This window comes from Nerophis ophidion, linkage group LG24, assembly GCF_033978795.1.
Source record: "Nerophis ophidion isolate RoL-2023_Sa linkage group LG24, RoL_Noph_v1.0, whole genome shotgun sequence".
NCBI lineage: Eukaryota > Metazoa > Chordata > Actinopteri > Syngnathiformes > Syngnathidae > Nerophis > Nerophis ophidion.
In genome coordinates this window covers 34,230,829-34,252,428 of record NC_084634.1, presented here as the reverse complement: position 1 = coordinate 34,252,428, position 21,600 = coordinate 34,230,829, and the positions used below count along the sequence as shown (strand labels likewise).

Genomic DNA, 21,600 nt, shown 5'->3' with positions numbered 1-21,600 from the left:
TAGAATTTAATGGCAGCAACACACAGGGGCATTTTTACCACTGTGTTACATTTTCATATCCTTTTAACAACACTCAGTAAATGTTTGGGAACTGAGGAGACCAATTTTTGAAGCTTTTCAGGTGGAATTACTTCCCATTCTTGCTTGATGTACAGCTTAAGTTGTTCAACAGTCCGGGGTCTCCGTTGTGGTATTTTAGGCTTCATAATGCGCCACACATATTCAATGGGAGATGGGTCCGGACTACAGGCAGGCCAGTCTAGTACCCGCACTCTTTTACTACGAAACCACACTGTGGTAACGCATGGCTTGGCATTGTCTTGCTGAAATAAGCAGGGGCGTCCATGATAACGTTGCTTGGAAGGCAAAATATGTTGCTCCAAAACCTGTATGTACCTTTCAGCATTACTGATGCCTTCACAGATGTGTAAGTTACCCATGCCTTGGGCACTAATACACCCCCATAGAACAATCCAAATGGTTCTGTTCCTCAAGTTGCAGGCATGAAATTCTAAATGAGCTAATATTTGCCAAAATAAAGTTTTCCAGTTCAAACATTAAATATTTTGTCTTTTCAGTCTATTCAATTGAACGAAAAGGATTTGCAAATCATTGTATTCTGTTTTTATTTATGAAGTACACAACATGCCACCTTCACTGGTTTTGTAGAATGTGACCCATTACTTTAATTCTGGGGAAGCTTCACTAAGTAAAAACCATGGTTGTATAGTTTTTGTTAGTACAGTTTATCAAAGTATTAGTGTCTGTACAGCATTGTTACACAGTGTTTCCATGCAATCTGAATGTGAATAAGAAACCAGTCTATGGATGTCCCTGCTTAAAAAAGGTTTATTGTGGCTGTGGCATTGTTGTGTTCCCTTTCTAAAGGTGGAACAATCAGCATATGTCAAGAGGTAGAAATCTTTCTGCATGTACGGGGAATGACACACACACACACACATATACACACTTACTCACAAACTAGTTGTAGAGACACTGCTAACGTGCAGTAGCAGCCTAGCCTTGCTCACAATAGTGTCCTGATGAATGTGTAAACAATAAATAATACAGAATGTAAATACACACTCATGACAGCAGCTGATTGGCTGATTACAGTAAGTTTGCCTCGAAGTGATGACATTAGGACAGTGGTTCTTAACCTTGTTGGACGTACCCAACCCCACCAGTTTCATACGCGCATTCACCGAACCCTTCTTTAGTGAAAAATATGTTGTTGTTTTTTCAAATTCAAGCCAAAGTTATATGTTTTCGGTAACACTTTAGTATGGGGAACATATTCTAAGTAACAAAGACTTAATTTTGAGTTATTTGGTCAGGGTTTGAGGGTTAGGGTTGTACTTAATGACTAGTTAAGAGCCAATATGTTACTAATTTGCATGTTAACAAGCAACTAATTGATGGTGAATGTTCTCCATACTAAAGTGTTACCATGTTTTTTTCCTGGTGCACAAAATGAACCGTGTATGAACATCACCTTGTTCAAAGAACAAAACCAACACAGTGCATAAACTCACAACAAATGACACACCTGCAAATCAGTGTCTTCTGCTGTTGCCGTATCCGTAATAAGCCGATCGGGAGAAGTTTTTATTTACCCGAGGAGTCGGTTGTGTCTTGACCTCCGCCGAACCCCTGAGCCCGACTCGATCGAATCCAGGTTAAGAACCACTGCATTAGGAGAAAGCTGTGGGATGTGTTGTCCGTTAACTTGTGTTCTTTTAAAGTTCTCTGCGGTAAAGGAGGACGAGACAGGAACGCACGCAACAGGTGTGGCTTGTTTAAACCCAGGAGATTTTGAGACAGCGAGCGATAAAAGCGTAAGTGTCGGCCACCTCCTGGATGACTTTGCTGGTGGGCTTGCCGGCGCCGTGGCCCGACTTTGTGTCCACCAGGATGAACAGAGGGTTGACCTGCTTGGCGTCGCGGCCCACGGTGTGCTGCAGGGTGGCGATGTATTTGAGCGAGTGGAGGGGCACCACCCGGTCGTCGTGGTCGCCCGTCAACAGGAGGACGGCGGGGTACTGGACCCCGTTGTCTTCTGGGACTCGGATGTTGTGAAGTGGGGAGTATCTGGGATGGGATGAGGAGGGGGGAGGGGGCACATATGCCGAGAGGTGTGGAAGTGTGGGGAAACAATGTGAGATTAGGTGTGCTTTCATTCTATACAACTGAAGGCTCCACGCTCATAAAGTAATAATTGACTTTCTGTATGTAGTTATATAGTTTACATTTTCAAAGGTTTTCAGGGATTATATGGAATCAAAATGAACCAAAAGCAACAAAAATCATTTTATGCAATGTTTTAGCAGTTAGGAAACAAATGAATGCTCGGGTAAAGAGGCCTTATTAGCTCCCCATCTTTAAATATTCCCTACTTAACCTCCCATTTTAAAGTGCGACAGACTGATTGAATGTGATTAGATGGCTGTGCAGAAAAAACTAAGAAAACACTGCCTTTTTGTATTTTTGGCCATTTAACATCATAGTTCAGTCATAGTGTTATATTGTACATGATTGCTTATTATTTTTATTAGATAGTAGTCTGTTTATTTTAACTGTTAGTTTTTCCTTTATTACCTCTTGTGTTATTTATTTTTTCACCCCATATTTGTTCCCACTACTGCATCTTAAAATGGAGTCCTTAATCTCGTTATATGCAAATATAATGACAATAAAGTCCATTCTACTCTATTCTCATTCCATTATATTCTACTCTGCAGTCAACACCTATTTCTTATGTGGACTTACTGTCAGTATTTAAATATAACTGACCATGCATCAATATATAGAGTGTTAATAACAAAACGACAAGCACCGTCAATAAGTAAGCACTGCAGCTGAGCATTTATAAAATGCTACCTAAAATGCATGGATGCCAAAGTAAAAAAAAAATGCTGACATGGTTGCTTATTTATCCTGGGGACGGCGTGGTACATGTTGGGGAGAGTGGCCGTGCCAGCAACCTGAGGGTTCCTGGTTCGATTGCCACCTTCTACCAATCGAGTCATGTCCATTGTGTCCTTGAGCAAGACACTTCACCCTCGCTCCTGATGGGTCGTGGTTAGGGCCTAACATGGCAGCTCCCACCATCAGTGTGTGAATGAGTGAATGTGGAAATAAAGTAAAAGCGCTTCAAGTACCTTGAAGGTAAAAAAAGCGCTACACAAGTGTAACCCATTTACATTTACGTGTGACTGCCATCTACTGGTCACACTTATAATTAGACCATGTACCAAATATAATTGCTTCAAGGTCGGAAGTACCACCAGAATTATTCCGTACATTAGGCGCACCGGGTTATAAAGGTCCACCATCAATTTTTGAGAAAATGAAAGGTTTTTAAAGTGTGCCTTATAGTCCAAAAATACAGTACTATGTTTAATTTTGTTTGTCAATTTACTGCTTTAGGTGAGAACCTTGCATAAGAACTTTTTGAGTTTCTTTTCTGACCTGCACTTATTTCTTATTACGTATTTCTTATTATTAATTTCTTGTCTCTTCGTATTTTAACAATGTTACCTTTTGTACTGTTTATAATGTGCGAATAAATAAATATAAAAAGTAAACACAATGGTTGTGGACGACAGGCATAATTCCAAAAAAAGTACACGTCGCCTTTAAGTTAACAGTAACTAACACAACACTTTTAAATGCTAAATTGCTTCTTATTTCTTGACTTCGTACACACAAGTGCAAGACAGACCATCACACCTTACTGGGAAGCAGTGACCCATTTTGCGGACATTTATTAACTCATATAGCTTCCGGTATATTTTATGAAAATACATTGAAAAGTGCAGTTTGAATTTGGGAGAGTCAGAGTGTAAAAAAAAACTGTGTGCTATCATTCACAATCATTATGGGAATCAAGAACACACATCTTTTGTTTTTTATTATTTGGATTTTAAAAATGATTAAAAAAAATGCTTGGTTGTTGTAGCCTTCAAACCCCAATGAGACAACTGCAAAAACCTCCATCAACGATTTGTATACACACTAAGTATATATATAACGTAGTTACAAACACGTTCATAATAATATGTGAAGCGTTCTATATTTACTGTATTTTGAACAATTTAATCCATGCCAGGACTGAATTCTTTCACATATTGATTTCTGTTTCCACAGCACAGGATGTGTGTTCCTACTTCCGAATCATATGTAATCATGATAGACTTGGTAACAAAAAACAAAGACGAATATTTTTGGACAAATGAGGATTCACAACCTTATCTTTTTGAACCTGAATCTACAGAGGATGAACTGCTGCTTCTAGAAGCGAGCACGAAGATTAGGGTGAAACATTGGAGCACATGGAAGCAGACGGAGTGAGGCGAAAGCGACTCGAAGCTGCAAATGTGGAAGTTGGAGACAAGTTGTTTTGGCATAAATAGCGTGTTTACCCAAAGTAAACCAAAAAAATCAAACAATAGGCAAAATAAATAAAAAAGTGCAGTGTTCCTTTAAGAAACGTCTTATAAAATTCAGTACACCGGTGATATTTTTAACTGCAAAATACAGTTTTTCTGCTGACCAGCAAAATATAGACGATTTGGATCAGAGAGAAAGTTGTTTTTTCTTAACACAAAATATTTACCAAACACGAACCGAAACCAGGGTCCAAAAACTGAGTACAGTACCGTTGCAGCCCTTTGAATTACTGAACGTAGCTACCTAATAATAAGTGACCATGTGTTTTACTTACTTGATCAGCCACTCAAACTGCTCTTTGTCGTCCGAGCAGCCAAAGTCAGTTGTCCAGGCATGGCCGATGGTGAACTTGTGGAATTTGAGCATGTCCATGACACCGACTTGGGCGACAGCACAACCGAACAACTCGGGTCGTTGGTTTACACACGCCGCTGGGGAGGGAAGAGCATACGTCAATGATGGCTGGGGCAGAAGGAGGAGGTAGTTTTGTTACAGCCTCTTAATGACGCACCTACGAGAAGGCCGCCGTTTGAGCCTCCATTGATGGTGAGTTTGGACGAGGAGGTGTATCCCTCCTTGATGAGATACTCTGCTGCACACTGGAAGTCTGTGAAGCAGTTCTGCTTGTTTGCCAACATACCAGCTAAAAAGAGAAATATAATGTATGGGTACACACATACAGGGTAAACAAAAAAAATCACGCAAGATTATTTAATGCATGATGCATAGTGTCCCTCTACCTCAGGCCTGGGCAATTACTTTGCCTCGGGGTAACCAAATTTGGAGAAAAACTTCAGATTTTTAGGAACACTGATACAAAACCTCACAATAATGCCTGATTAAATGCTAAAGAGGTTATGACAGACCTCCTTATTAAAAAAACGGAACAGAATTTTAATTTTTTTTACTGAATGAGACACCCAGAATGTACATAAAAATGAAGAATGTGTGATTTACAAGATTTAACTATGAACGATAAAACACTGAATATCAAGAACGTCACACCCCTTCTCGATCGACATATTTTACAATCAAGCAAAACGCAACAAAAATGCAACAAACAACGAAATATGGACGCAAATGGTAAAAAAAATCCACCCACAATCTGACATATCACTAAGCTTTAGAACTTTGTCGTAAAAATCTCCTTCCTAAGATTACCATAGTAACTAGTATGTCATGCAAAAGCGCAGATTCCCACCATTGAAATTGGAGATGTCCAATAATATCGGACTGCCGATATTATCGGCCGATAAATGCTTTAAAATGTGATATTGGAAATTATCGGTATCAAAAAGCAAAATGTATTACTTTTCAAAACGCCGCTGTACAGAGTGGTACACAAGAAGTACAGAGCGCCAATAAACCTTAAAAGGCACTGCCTTTGCGTGCTGGCCCAATAACATAATATCTACGGCTTTTCACACACTAGTGAATGCAAGGCATACTTGGTCAACAGCCATATAGGTTACACTGAGGGTGGCCGTATAAACAATTTTAACACTGTTACAAATAAGCGCCACACTGCAACATAAACACAACAAACCAAATACCCAGAAACCTTTGCAGCACTGACTCTTCCGAGACACTACAATATCCCCCCCCCACCCGCTACTCTGTCCACCTCAACCTCCTCATACTCTCTAAGGGAGAGCATGTCCCAAATTCCAAGCTGCTGTTTTGAGGCATGTTAAAAGAAATAATGCACTTTGTGACTTCAAAAATAAATACGGCAGTGCCATGCTGGCATTTTTTTCCATAACTTGAGTTGATTTATTTTGGAAAACCTTGTTACATTGTTTAATACATCCGGCGGGGCATCACAACAAAATTAGGCAAACTATTGTGTTAATTCTACGACTGTATATATCGGTATCTGTTGATATCGGAATCGGTAATTAAGAGTTGGACAATATCGGAATATCGGAAAGCCATTATTGGACATCTCTAATTGAAATACTTTGTATGGTTCAAGACTTACTCATGTGGAAACATCACTGCACATCATAATAGCAGCTACATTTTCGATCTTAAAAGGTCTAAAAATATTTGGTAATGTCCAGCGGGCCAGATTAAAAAGCTTCACGGGCCACATGTGGCCCAGCCTTAAATTGCCCAAGTCTGCTCTCCCCTCATTACCTTTGTGCCAGGTCTCGCCATACTCGCCACCTCCCCGGATGTTGGCGACGGCCAGGACTCCGCCGAGGTGCCGCACGAAGATGAGACGGGAGACGCTGTAGCTGGGCGTGATAGAGATGTTAAAGCCGCCGTAGCCGTACAGGAAGCCCGGGTGGGAGCCGTCCATTTTGATTCCCTTCTTGTGAACGATGAACATGGGGATTTCTGTGCCGTCTTTGGAAGCGTAGAACACCTGGAGAGGGAAGATCATCACAAGATGGAAACGACACTGGACAGGAGCAGCAGACAGTAATTACAGTAGTTTTCTCCCATACGACCATTTTTTTTAAGACTACCTGGGTGGTCTGGTAGTCCGAAGGGTCAAAGCCTTTGACAGTGACCTCTCTGAAGATGTGAGGTTGCAGTGGCTCCTTGGTCAAGTCACAGTGGTAAATGATGGCTGGGTGCAAAAAGAAGAAAGTTTTCACAATTTCTTCGCGTCAACTACCTAAGAAACGCAACAAAAGTTCTAGATTTTCTAAAGAGATTTTGAACAGGTGATGATAAAGCAATAAACCAATATTTTTTTTGTAAGACTCTTGAACGCATCATAATTAAATTATCCCCTCAACCTCCCCCAAAATGGATTAACTCGCTGGAATAAAAAAGACAATATAACATACATCCATAAACGTGGACACATGTGAAAAAGTGCAATATATTTATCTGTACAGTAATCTATATATTTCTTTTATATATATATTTATATATTACTTGGGTTCAATTCCAGGCTAAGGATCTTTCTGTGTGGAGTTTGCATGTTCTCCCCGTGAATGCGTGGGTTCCCTCCGGGTACTCCGGCTTCCTCCCACTTCCAAAGACATGCACCTGGGGATAGGTTGATTGGCAACACTAAAATTGGCCTTAGTGTGTGAATGTGAGTGTGAATGTTGTCTGTCTATCTGTGTTGGCCCTGCGATGAGGTGGCGACTTGTCCAGGGTGTACCCTGCCTTCCGCCCGATTGTAGCTGAGATAGGCGCCAGCGCCCCCCGCGACCCCGAAAGGGAATAAGCGGTAGGAAATGGATGGATGGATATATATATATATATATATATATATATATATATATATATATATATATATATATATATATTTAACTGCATATGCTCCTTATTGCTTTTTTTCTTCTGCTGCACTACCATGAGCTTATGTTAAGGAAATTTTGTTCTTATCTGTGCTGGAAATTTCCTATTTGAATGACAATAAAAAGGAGTTCTAAGTCAAAGAGGGAGCTGACTAGCTTGTTTGGCTTTGTTGACATCAACTCGTGAGCTGCTAACTCGCCTCAAAGCTCGGGGAAGTTTTTTCGTGATCATAAATAATGATAGAATGATTAGGACATACTCCAACAAGTTGGTCAAATTTGGCGTCTAATTTAGGATGTATCAATCAATCAATCAATCAATCAATGTTTACTTATATGTATGAATGGCAAGAAACACATGCAGACATTGTACAGTAAGTGATGTTTTTGTTTGTTGGCTCTCATGATTAGTAGTAATCAGTGATGTTGTCGAATGAAAAAGCTAACGTTGTGATGCCCTTTTGAAATTAATGTGCCGCCGTACACCTAAAATTATCAGAATATACAAATATTACAAGTTATTATAAATGTGCCTGTTACTACATTACATATATACTTACAGCTTGTATATAAAACCCTTAACGGTTGTTGTTATTATTGTGTTTGCTGTTGTTTTTGTCTCTCTGTCTAATCCCCCTCTTGTTCCCACAATTTCCCCCTCTGTCTTCCTTTTTTTCTCTTTCTATCCCCTTCTGCAGCAAATGATAATATCAATACATTTAATAAAGTCAAATACAAATAAGGTAACAAGAGAAGTATCCTACACTTCTCTTTTGTAAAGTAAATCTGAACAGCCGATGTGGGCATCTACATCAACTATATGATTTGCCTGAGAAGCTGGACAGGACAAAATAAATAAATAAAAAAACCCTTAATGGAGGTGTTAGGATTTTTATTGCGCTTTATAGGCCAAATAGAGGCACTCCCATAGGCTCCATTGTAAGCGTCTTTTTGATCGCATTTATTTAGTAGTTACTATGCATAAAAAGACATGTATTCTTGTCTTACAAAAAGGATTGTGAATTATAGGCAAAATTAGATGAGTGCATTTTCCCCTCAAGTTCAAAACATTTATTATAAATAATTTTAATTGGTTTTACCCTGCGGGTATCCTGCCACAGGAGTGTGTGATGACGTTTCACAGAGGTTCTGACATCATTGAAGTCTGAATTACAGCTGTGTTGATTTTAGAGCTGCATAATTAATAAAATGTTAATAAGAGTGACAATTTTGGCTGCCACCATCCAATGAGGTGATTGTTGGCGATATAAACATTTAAAAAGCAGGCTATAGGCCATTTTGTATGGGCTGCCAGTCACCTTGTTTTACTGCACAGACTTCCGTGGAGTCGAGCTAGGCGTGAATTGAAGACGGCAACGCTGTTATTAGACGGCGCCAGCTGTGGGTGTCTGCGCAATATGCTGCTTTAGTGCAAGAGCTGCTTGTCTCCTTGGAGTTGCACGACTAACGGCGAGCAATTGTGCTGAATAAGCGTCTGAAGACACTTTTCCGTCGAGTGCCAACACTTCTCATCGGCCTGGAGAACGAGGTCAAACAGAGGTATCCCATTGATGACACGCAAGTCAGCCGCAAAACGTGGGTGTTTTTCTCTAAATGGATAATTAGAGTTAAAGGTTTCATGGAATGAGAAAAAGCTGAAATGTTAATAATAATAATGAACAAAAAACAAAATATATGTCATGTTTATTTAGCCTTTTTATGATTTCATTGAAAATTACATTACTTAATTTCGATTAAAAAAAAAAGATCTGCAGAAATTGTTTTATTTATTTTGCTTGCAGGTAGAGCTGATCGATATATCGAATATAGGGTCAGTCTCTGCGTTCTCACGCAGTTGCTTTCAGCTGCGGGCATGACACTACAGGCTTTTCTAACTCTTTGTTGTCTCTGCTTCTCACAGAGACATAAAACAAGCGCACCTTCTTACATACGTCACATACTGTCGCAACGTCATATGCTCTCGTGGAGCAGACAGGCAGCGCCATGGTAAAGTTAGCTGTGATGCTAGCGGTGTGGTAACAAATGAAGGAAGAATTAATTCCCAAGAAAAACAGCAGGGAGTCCATCGTCTTGTGGTGGTTTGGCTTCAAGCTGGAAGATGTTTTACAAGTATGAGGCAAAAACGCTGCTACAAAAAGTAGCATCATTGCTAATGTGTAGCACCATTTGAAAAATCACCCGCTAGAGAATGAAGAGTGGTTGAAACTCCACATGTCAACATCTCTATTCGGTGCCACACCAACAAAATGTCGAGGCAACCATTTCCAGATCAACACCGTATGAAAAAAAAGTCAACAACAGAAGGCGATAAGGTCCACAGGAACCTACTACATAGCGAAGGACATACACTATTTAAATTCCTATTTTGCAGCTCATTTTTATTTGACATTTATTGAAATATCTTGTGTCACATAATGCACAAAAGTGCACTTTATTTGTTTTAAACTAGTGTAGTGGCGTTCTGTACAAAAAGTGCACTTTAATTTTGTGTTGTTTCGATACGTCATCTTAGTGACATCACACACGAAAATCCACTCATAGCTTGTTTTAAAATGTCTTTGACAATCTTGCACTTTCTCTTTTGGAATTTACATGAACGCTTGAGCCACTGCTTAATAACAATCGTGACATTTTGCACTTCCTCGCTCCACTCTCCGCTGTGTATTATTTGTCTATAAATTTGTCATAATTTTGCCCACCTTTGCATAACATTGTATCCTTATTAACTTTAAATAAAACAAAAAAAGAACCATAGTTTAATGTACAACAAAAAATAACTAACGGTTTTAAGTCTGTGATAGTACACATTTAAAGTTAATCAAATTGGCTGAATCAAAAATAAAATGAGTCACGATTGGTTGAGATGTATATCCAATATCGAGTTTAAGTAAAAATATATCGAGAAATATTTTTTCGACCGTATCGCCCAGCCCTAGATAAAATGTCACAGATTACGTGCATTACGTGTATATTTGCTGCCATTATTTGGAATAACATTAAACTTCAATGCATATAAGATGGAGACATTGGGTGTATTACATCAGATGGCAGAATAATAGGATTTGCACGCCTAATTATGGCTAAACCAACACCCTCCCCATACCCCCAAGCGCCACGGATGAAGCAAAGCAGGCGTGATGGATTCAGTACTTTGTAGCACCCAGCAGAGGGCGCATTGAGTTGGGTCTATACAAATGTTACTTAAATATTGTTGGAATGGATATATTCCATGAGTTCCAATGAAAAAAAAAAATCAGCATTACAACATCTTGCAATCAAACTAATATGATCACAGGTGAGTGGTACCTGGTGAGAGGAAGGAGGTGAAATAATAAAAGATCTCAGAGTCCCTCTTGCGTCCAGTGAATCCGACCACGGAGCCGACATCCAGAGGAAAGGTCCTGAGCTCCTCTCCCGAGCTCAGAAGATACATTTTCAGGACATTCTTCACATCATGGAGGAAGCACACAAACAGGTATCTGGAGTATGTGCAGGTGGCGAATACTGTGAGAGGAGAGAAGAATGCCGGTGAGCTAAAAAAATACTAAATATTTTGGGCATGTTTTTAAAGATGCTGCAGTGGTCACCGATGACGTCTTTATCATGCTGAGGGATGAGCTCGGTCCAGTTGTTCTGAGCCGGAGAGGCAAAGTCGATGTTGATGAGGCGGTAACGTGGGGCGTCCAGGTTTGTCTTGAATGTAAAAACTGTCCCCTCGTTGGTTACATACTCGTACTCGGCGTCAAAGTTGTCAATAAGCTTCACCCATGGCAAAAGTCCTGGATTTGCGAAGAGGAAAGATGACCACCAATAAAAACCCAAATATTTGTATAGCCAATAAATAACAAAAACACAAAATGATTACAGTAATGTCAAACATGCCTGTGATGCCCTTAGGGGTAGTCTTGAGGTCACAATACCACAATCTGTTGACAGGGTCACAACCTTCCCTGATGGACAGCAGCACATAGCGGCCATCATCCGAAACCTGCACAATTCAAACTTACACCATCAACCACCTCTAAAAAACAAGCTCTACCTCAGTTCAGGACAAGAAATTACCTCGGCTCCACTCATCCACTTAGGTTGATCAGGAAACTCGGCGCACAGCACGTCCTCAGATTGTTGCGTTCCCAAAATGTGGAAGTACAGCTTCTGGTGCAAGTTGGTAGATGTCTCCGTGCCTTAAAAAAAAACATACGGGTCAATGGTGCGAACAATTTTTTGGACTATAAGTCACATTTTTTTTTCACAATTTGGCCAGGGGTGCGACATATACTCAGGAGCGATTTATGTGTGAAATTATTAACACATTACCGTAAAATATCAAAAAATATTATTTAGCTCATTCAAGTAAGAGACTAAACGTATAAGATTTCATCGGATTTAACAATTAGGAGTGACAGACTGTTTGGTAAACGTATAGCATGTTCTATATGTTATAGTTATTTGAATGACTCTTACCATAATATGTTATGTTAACATACCAGGAAACTTCTCAGTTGGTTATTTATGCCTCATAACGTACACTTATTTAGCCTGTTCACTATTCTTTATCTATTTTAAATTGCCTTTCAAATGTCTATTCTTGCTGTTGGGTTTTATCAAATAAATTTCCCCCAAAAATGCGACTTTTCCTCCAGTGCGACTTATATGTTTTTTTTCTTTCTTTATTATGCATTTTCGGCAGGTGTGACTTACACTCCAAAAAATATGGTAAATAACGTCAGCCTGTACAAAAAAAACCAAACAGTAATGCTATTTTCCATCCATCCATTTGCTACCGCTTATTCCCTTTCGGGGTCGCGGGGGGCGCTGGCCCCAATCTCAGCTACAATCGGGCGGAAGGTGGGGTACACCCTGGACAAGTCGCCACCTCATCGCAGGGCCAACACAGATAGACAGACAACATTCACACACTAGGGCCAATTTAGTGTTGCCAATCAAGCTATCCCCAGGTGCATGTCTTTTATTTTATTTATTTTTTTTTTAACAAAAGTGGAAAGAAAAGTATAATTGTTTTCTCTTGAACTCACCATCACTCTTGCCCTCCTGCTTAGGGTAGGAGTTGTAGAAAAGTCCCTTCCCATCATGGGTCCAGGACATGCAGCTGAACTTGACCCGCTCTAGACAGTCATCCAACAGCTTGGCACCCTCCACGCGCAGGAAGTGGATCTCCACCCAGTCAGACCCGCTGGCACTAGTTCCATAAGCCAAGTACTCTCCATCTTCTGAGAATGCGTAGCCTTATAGAGGAGGAAAAACACCATCACAGCTAGGAAATAATTGACAAGCAAATGCATTTTTTTTTTTTTTTACAAGACTTTGTTTATACCTCGCAGGGCAACTGTCCCATCATCAGAAAATGTGTTTGGATCCAAAAAGACAGCAGGTTCTGCATCAAGGCTCTCCTGCACATACATTACACTCTGGTTCTGAAGGCCAGTGTTGTAGAAGTGAAAATACCTGCATATTAAGATGAATGGACATCAGACAAATGGGTTATCAGAGCAATACAATAACCTAATTGACTGGTACTAAGGCCTAAGAGAGGGCACACTCGCACCACTATATGCTGGTCTTATTATCATTCATACATGGTGGACCGCAGGTGTTAAGTGTGACACCTTAGGGTTGTTCTTGGCCTGATTTTGGTTGTTGTTGTTTTTGTTCATGCTCAACTTACCTGCTTCCCCTTTTGAAAGGACAGCTATACTTGGGATAGTCATACAGCTCAGTCATGCGCTCCTTGAACAGATCTCGAACCTCACAGCGCTCCAAAAAGGGCAATGTAAGCTGGTTCTGAGCAGTGACAAACGCCTGGTGGGTAAACACAAAATCAAATAATTGTATGACCTTGGGCTGGGACAGTAAAATGATATCAATATACCTGTATATTGCAATAGAGACATAATAGGTATCAATAAAAAAATGTGTTTGATATATATATATATATATATATATATATATATATATATATATATATATATATATATATATATGTTCTGGTCGGAATAAACCGGAAAGAAAGGCACTTGCTGTAACCTAGCAAAACAGTAAGTGGCCAGTGAGCAATGGGAGGGACACACTTAACAGCCAATTGCGTAAAGGTATCAACTATCAAGTTTGCTTGTGCCATCTTGTTGTCTGGCTGTTGATTCTCTGCATGGAGTGAGAAGAGAAATTCAAGATCGAGTGCTGTAGAAAGCCAATTAGTTGCGGATGAAACAGGAAAAGCATTTTTCCCAAACTGGACCATAGTCCTTTGGCGGGCTAAGTTTTTATTTTCAACTCTTGTCCGTTCCCTATTGGGATGTATGGAAACAACAAGTGGAAATTAAAGTGCAGGACTGACTGAATAGAATACAAAAAATGTGGTACTTTAACATAATAATTTGATCTAATAGTAATTACTTAATAACAAATTAATTCCCTTACTTAAATAAGAATAACAGACCAAATAAAAAACTACACAGACCCATTAATTTCCAGGCAATGAACCTGCAAAAAAATTGCTCTTCTCAGATTTCTGTTTACATGTGCACTATTTTGTCACACTTTATTCGTAGTTTGTAAACTCGCTCTCAAACAATGGCGATAAAACTATTCTGATTTATGAATAATTTCTTAAATATTCCTTTTGTTTACATTGAGTGTTTTGCATGATTGTGTTGACATTTAATTTCCTATATGCCCTGATAGCAGAGGGGATTCTAATTAGAGGATGGTTAATAGTTACAATAATTTTCTCTCGGTCCACAATTACCATAGGTCAAATGCGTATACGCCCAGGCGGTAATGAAAAGTAGCAGCATGGGTAATGTTAGCTGTGATGCTAGCAGAGCCGTGCAAGTGGTAATACGAGAGAAAGAAGGTGCAAACGAAGGAAGAAATAATTCCCAAGAAACACAGCAGGGGGTCCCTGTCTGGCGGTGGTTTGGCTTCAAATGGGAATTTGTCAAGTGTGGGGAAAAGGCGTTGCAATCAAAAGTAGCATTACTGCTAATGTGTAACATCATTTGAAAAGTCACCTCCGAGAGAATGAAGAGTGCTTTTACTCCGCATGTCAACATCTCCGTTCGGTGCCACACCCACATTATGTCGAAGCAACCATTTCCACATCAACATCCATCCATCCATCCATTTTCTACCGCTTATTCCCTTTCGGGGTCGCGGGGGGCGCTGGCGCCTATCTCAAAATACTCAACAGAATTTAATAACGTCCGTAGTAACCTACCACTTAGCGAGGGACGAACACTAAATGATTTCCTATTATGCAGCTTATTTTTTTTACACTTAAAATGTCTCTGACAATCTTGCACTTTCTGTTTTGGAAATGACATGAACGTTTGTGCCACTGCTTAATAACTGTTTAATAAATACAGTTTTGGTCAATTGACTTAGTTGTGATTTCCTTCTCTGTATGAAAGTTTAAAAGTAGCATATATTAATGCAGTATGAAGAAGAATGTTTTAATGTAGACACATAGAATCATCATACTGCTGTGATTATATGCATCAAGTGTTCATTCAAGGCTAAGGCAAAATATGGAGATATATATCGTGTATCGTGATATGGCCTAAAAATATCGAGATATTAAAAAAAGACCTTATCGCCCAGCCCTAACTCGAATATCACGATATAGTCATTTTCTATATCACACAAAGACAAACCTGCGATATATCGTGTATATCGATATATCGCCCAGCCCTATAACAGGACAATGCAAACGTTTGGGGCGACATAGCTCGGTTGGTAGAGTGGCCGTGCCAGCAACTTGAGGGTTGCAGGTTCGATTCCCGCTTCCGCCTTCCTAGTCACTGCTGTTGTGTCCTTGGGCAAGACACTTTACCCACCTGCTCCCAGAGCCACCCACACCGGTTTAAATGTAACTTAGATCAGTGGTTCTCAAATGGGGGTACGCGTACCCCTGGGGGTACTTGAAGTTATGGCAAGGGGTACGTGATATTTTTAAAATATATTCTAAAAATAACATCCATCCATTTTCTACCGCTTGTTCCCTTTGGGGTGGCTGGTGCCTATCTCAGCTACAATCGCAACAATTCAAAATTCCTTTTTAAATATATTTATTGAATACTACTACAACAAAATATGGATGTAAGTTCATAAACTGTGAAAAGAAATGCAACAATGCAAAATTCAGTGTTGACAGCTAGATTTTTTGTGGAAATGTTCCATAAATATTGATGTTAAATATTTCTTTTTTTGTGAAGAAAAGTTTAGAATTGAATCCAGATGGAACTCTATTACAATCCCCAAAGAGGGCACTTTAAGTTGATGATTACTTGTATGTGTAGAAATCTTTATTCATAATTGAATCACTTGTTTGTTTTTCAACAAGTTTTTAGTTACTTTTATATCTTTTTTTTTCCAAATAGTTCAAGAAAGACCACTACAAATGAGCAATATTTTACACTGTTATACAATTTAATAAATCAGAAATCATCTCTTTTTTTCAACCAAACAGGCTTTGCTCTGATTAGGGGGTACTTGAATTAAAAATATGTTCACAGGGGGTACATCACTGAAAAAAGGTTAAGAACCATTGACTTAGATATTGGGTTTCACTATGTAAAGCGCTTTGAGTCACTAGAGAAAAGCGCTATATAAATTCACTTCACTTATTTCTTTTTAAAACACTTACAAAAAAGTGGGACCCCATTTTTATGACTTGATGGGGTCCCTGGGACCATACTTGCCAACCTTGAGACCTCCGATTTCGGGAGGTGGGGGGCGTGGTGGGGGTTGGGCAAGGGGCGTGGTTGGGGGCGGGTTGTTGGGGGCGTGGTTAAGAGGGGAGGAGTATATTTGCAGCTATCCATCCATCCATTTACTACCGCTTATTCCCTTTGGGGACGCGCTGGTGCCTATCTCAGCTACAATCGGGCGGAAGGCGGTGTACACCTTGGACAAGTCGCCACCTCATCGCAGTATGTGTAGAAATCTTTATTTATAATTGAATCACTTGTTTATTTTTCAACAAGTTTTTAGTTATTTTTATATATTTTTTTAGTTATTTTTATATATTTTTTTCAAAATAGTTCAAGAAAGACCACTCCAAATGAGAAATATTTTGCACTGTTATACAATTTAATAAATCAGAAACTGATGCCACAGTGCTGAACTTTACTTCTTTATCTTTTTTTTTTCAACCAAAAAGGCTTTGCTCTGATTAGGGGTACTTGAATTAAAAACAATTTCACAGGGGGTACATCTCAGAAAAAAGGTTGAGAACCACTGCTCTAAAAGCCGTAGATGTTATTGTCACATATGCATGTACAGTAGATGGCAGTATTGTCCTGTTTAAGAGCGTCACAACATTGCGGTTTACGGCAGACAAACTGCTTTACGGTAGACAAAAACGTGACTGCTGTTGTGTGTTGTTGCTGCGCTGGGGGAATGTTAATGAGACTGCCTAACAATAAACCCATATAAGAAACCAAGAACTCGCCCTCGATCATTCTACAGTTGTAACGTCATTGGGCAGGCACTCTGTTTATAATGTGGGAAAGCGGACGTGAAAACAGGCTGTCGACACATCACTCGGTCCGTATGGAGCTGGAGGGGGCGTGGCCTCCAGCTCCGCCTGAATTTCGGGAGAAAATTTGTCCCGGGAGGTTTTCGGGAGAGGCGCTGAGTTTCGGGAGTCTCCCGGAAATCCGGGAGGGTTGGCAAGTATGCCTGGGACCCCATTTCGAAAATACCTAGCACCAACACTGCTGTCAACAGAGGAGGAAAAACTACTCTATTTAAATAAATATATTATTTATAAAGCAAGTTCAAGTATCATTGGCAAATTTTTACTTTGGCACAAATATATGTGTCCTCTTTTTGGGATTTCAGACTATGGTCAGCCTACATAAAGTGTTGTAATGAGTTTATTATTATTGTCTTGTTCTGTATATTGTACAGTATTTTGTATTTCTATAGTGTTTTGTATATTGTACAGGATTGCTTATTGTTTTTATTGGATAGTAGTCTGTTTATTTCAATTGTTAGTTTTTTCCTTTAATACCTCTTGTGTTATTTATTTCACCCCATATTTGTTCCCACTACAGCACTTTAAAAGCCTACTGAAATGAGATTTTCTTATTTAAAACGGGGATAGCAGGTCCATTCTATGAGTCATACATGATCATTTCGCGATATTGCCATATTTTTGCTGAAATAATTTAGTAGAGAACATCGACAATTAAGTTCGTAACTTTTGGTAGCAAACACAAAAACCCTGCCTTTACCGGAAGTCGCAGACGACTACGTCACCCGTTGATGGCTCCTCACATCCTCATATTGTTTTTAATGGGAGCCTCCAACAAAAAGAGCTATTCGAACCGAGAAAACGACAATTTCCCCAATAATTTCAGCGAGGATGAAAGATTCGTGTTTGAGGATATTAATAACGATGGACTACAAAAAAAAAAAAATCAGGTTAAAAAAAAAAACGCGGTTTTTAGACACATTTACTAGGATAAATCTGGGAAATCCCTTATCTTTCTATTGTTGCTAGTGTTTTACTGAGTTTAATATTACCTGATAGTTGGTGTGACACCAGTGTCAGATGGAAGTTGACGGCAGCTGTACGGACGGCACAAGCTCAGCTGATCTCCGGAAAGTGGAAACTTTTTACCACAATTTTCTCACCGAAACCTGCTTGCTGACAAGTGGTAGGGAACCATGTTCGCTTGACAGCTCTGATCCATAGTAAAGCTTCACCTCCGGGAATTTTAAACAAGGAATCAACGTTTTTGTGTGGCTAAAGGCTAAAGCTTCCCAACTCCATCTTTCGACTTTGACTTTTCCATTATTTATTGAACAAATTGCAAAAGATTCAGCAACACAGATGTCCAGAATACTGTCTAATTGCACAATGAAAAGAGACGACTTTTAGCCGTAAGTGTTGCTGCACTAATATTTCCTGACAGTTTTTGACGTCACAAACACGCGTCATCATTCCGCGACGTTATCAACAAAAAACTCCGCGAGAAATGTAAAATTGTAATTTAGTAAACTAAACCAGCCAGTCTTGTTCACGAGTGAGGGAAGAGTGGATCGTGAGATCGACAGGCGGATCGGTGCGGCGTCTTCAGTAATGCGGACGTTGTACCGATCCGTTGTGGTGAAGAAGGAGCTGAGCCGGAAGGCAAAGCTCTCAATTTACCGGTCGATCTACGTTCCCATCCTCACCATTGGTCATGAGCTTTGGGTCATGACCGAAAGGATAAGATCACGGGTACAAGCGGCCGAAATTAGTTTCCTCCGCCGTGTGGCGGGGCTCTCCCTTAGAGATAGGGTGAGAAGCTCTGCCATCCGGGAGGAACTCAAAGTAAAGCCGCTGCTCCTTCACATCAAGAGGAGCCAGATGAGGTGGTTCGGGCATCTGGTCAGGATGCCACCCGAACGCCTCCCTAGGGAGGTGTTTAGGGCACGTCCAACCGTTGGGAGGCCACGGGGAAGACCCAGGACACGTTGGGAAGACTATGTCTCCCGGCTGGCCTGGGAACGCCTCAGGATCCCCCGGGAAGAGCTAGACGAAGTGGCTGGGGAGAGGGAAGTCTGGGTTTCCCTGCTTAGGCTGTTGCCCCCGCGACCCGACCTCGGATAAGCGGAAGATGATGGATGGATGGATGGAAACCAGCCATATTGGCATGTGTTGCAATGTTAATATTTCATCATTGATATATAAACTATCAGACTGCGTGGTCGGTAGTAGTGGGTTTCAGTAGGCCAATAGATAAATATATTATTTATAAAGCAAGTTCAAGTATCATTGGCAAATTTTCACCTAGGCACAAATATATGTTTCCTCTTTTGTGGATTTTAGACTATGGTCAGCCTACATAAAGTGTTGTAATGAGTTTATTGTTTTTATTAATATCTTGTTGTGTATATTGTACAGTATTTTGTATTTCTACAGTGTTTTGTATATTGTACAGGATTTCTTATTATTTTTATAGATAGTAGTCTGATTATTTCAATTGCTAGTTTTCTCTTGTGTGATTTATTTCACCCCCATATTTGTTTCCAATACTGCACCTTAAATTGGAGTCCTTAATCTTGTTATATGCAAATGTAATGACAATAAAGTCCATTCTATTCTATTATTACCTGGGTCTTTTCGCTGTCGGGGTCTTCCAGCCAGCTGTATGGATCTGGCATTTTGTAGCCGTGATAATCATCCACCTAGGACACACATACAGATATATATATATATATATACATATATATATATATATATTTAAAAGCAGCTCGTGTCACAATTCAACACATAATCCTAAAACAAGGTTATAATGTTTGTGCATGAGAAGGAGGCTAACTAGCATGCTAACATTAGCACAGTCCCGGTTAATGACAGCGCAGGCTGGGCTAGGCGGCTAACTAGCATGACTTACAACCGCCTCGTCGCGGCTCGCCGCCGGGTACTGGAAGGCCATTCTGGAAGTCTGACGTCGGCAGATGCGTAAGGAAAAAAGTCGCCCCAAGGCCCGAGGTGGGTGTTTTAAAAAGGCTCTCGGGAAGGCAAACATACAAGTTGAGGCGCCGGGGGATGTTTGGCACAGGATGCGGTCGACGGTCGGCGAGCGCCGTCAAGAGCGGACCCCGGCCTGCTTTGACGAGTGGGGGAAATGTAGCGCGCCATCTAGTGATAGAAAACCGCATTACCGCAGTGACAACAATTACAATACCTCATAGTAGTACCAGATAGATAGATAGATAGATAGATAGATGGATGGATGGATAGATGGATGGATGGATGGATGGATGGATGGATGGATGGATGGATGGATGGATGGATGGATCGATATAGATAGCTGGATAGATAGATAGATAGATAGAGATGGATAGATAGATAGATAGAACGATCGATCGAACGATCGATCGTTAAATGGATGGATGGATATGACGATAGAACGATAGAATGATAGAACAATGGATGGATGGATGGATGGATGGATGGATGGATGAATGGATGGATGGATGGATAGAACGATCGATCGATGGATAGAACGATCGATAGATTGATAGATAGATAGATGGATAGAACGATAGATAGAATGATCGATAGATAGAAATAGATAGATAGATGGATGGATAGATATAGATAGCTGGATAGATAGATAGATAGAGATGGATAGATAGATAGATAGATAGATAGATAGATAGATAGATAGAGATGGATAGATAGTTAGAACGATCGATCGTTAGATGGATGGATGGATGGATAGAACGATAGAATGATAGAACGATGGATGGATGGATGGATGGATGGATCGATCGATAGATAGATGGATGAATGGATGGATGGCTAGAACGATCGATCGATGGATAGAACGATCGATAGATAGATGGATAGAACGATAGAACGATAGATAGAACGATAGATAGATAGAACGATCGATAGAACGATCGATAGATAGAACGATAGATAGATAGAGATAGATAGATAGAACGATAGATAGATGGATGGATGGATGGATAGAATGATAGATAGATAGATGGATGGATGGATGGATGGATGGATGGATGGATGGATAGAATGATAGATACATAGATAGATAGATAGATAGATAGATCGATAGATAGATAGATTCCACAAAACACAGAGTGAGATGTTCCACCTCTTGTGTGAACCACAAATGCATCAAGTGCCTTAACACATTAAAATGACTAGTAAAACATTTACAAACACAACCACCAACTTCTAAAACATGAAACAAGACTCTAAAACACATAAAATGACTCCGAAGAGATGCACAGTAACATCTAAAACGTAAATTACTCCTAAAACACGTAACAAGACTCCTAAAAACACGTAACAAGACTCCTAAAACAAATTAAAAAGAGA

At 40.0% G+C, this 21,600-nt stretch overlaps 1 protein-coding gene across 1 annotated transcript; it reads right to left on the bottom strand.

Annotated features, from left to right (window-relative positions):
- Positions 1–831: 831 nt before the first annotated feature.
- Positions 832–20,360, bottom strand: prep (prolyl endopeptidase). The gene is made up of 14 exons (XM_061885868.1): positions 20,147–20,360; positions 19,863–19,937; positions 13,423–13,556; positions 13,072–13,202; positions 12,773–12,982; positions 11,799–11,920; positions 11,619–11,724; positions 11,324–11,515; positions 11,043–11,240; positions 6,927–7,030; positions 6,592–6,823; positions 4,964–5,095; positions 4,727–4,883; positions 832–2,091 (listed from the first exon to the last, which is right to left on the bottom strand). Exons 1-14 carry the CDS (start codon positions 20,279–20,281, stop codon positions 1,800–1,802), a joined length of 2,220 nt encoding a protein of 739 aa, XP_061741852.1. The 5' UTR covers positions 20,282–20,360; the 3' UTR covers positions 832–1,799.
- Positions 20,361–21,600: the final 1,240 nt, after the last annotated feature.

What these genes read in the sequence shown, in the direction of transcription:
- prep (XM_061885868.1), bottom strand. Translation starts at nt 20,281, where the DNA reads ATGTTTGCCTTCCCGAGAGCCTTTTTAAAACACCCACCTCGGGCCTTG. An exon ending in CCGACAGCGAAAAGACCCAG is followed by an intron (nt 13,557 to 19,862) that starts GTAATAATAGAA and finishes TTTACCCACCAG; the next exon opens with GCGTTTGTCACTGCTCAGAA. An exon ending in TGGCGAGACCTGGCACAAAG is followed by an intron (nt 5,096 to 6,591) that starts GTAATGAGGGGA and finishes TTCTCTTTTTAG; the next exon opens with CTGGTATGTTGGCAAACAAG.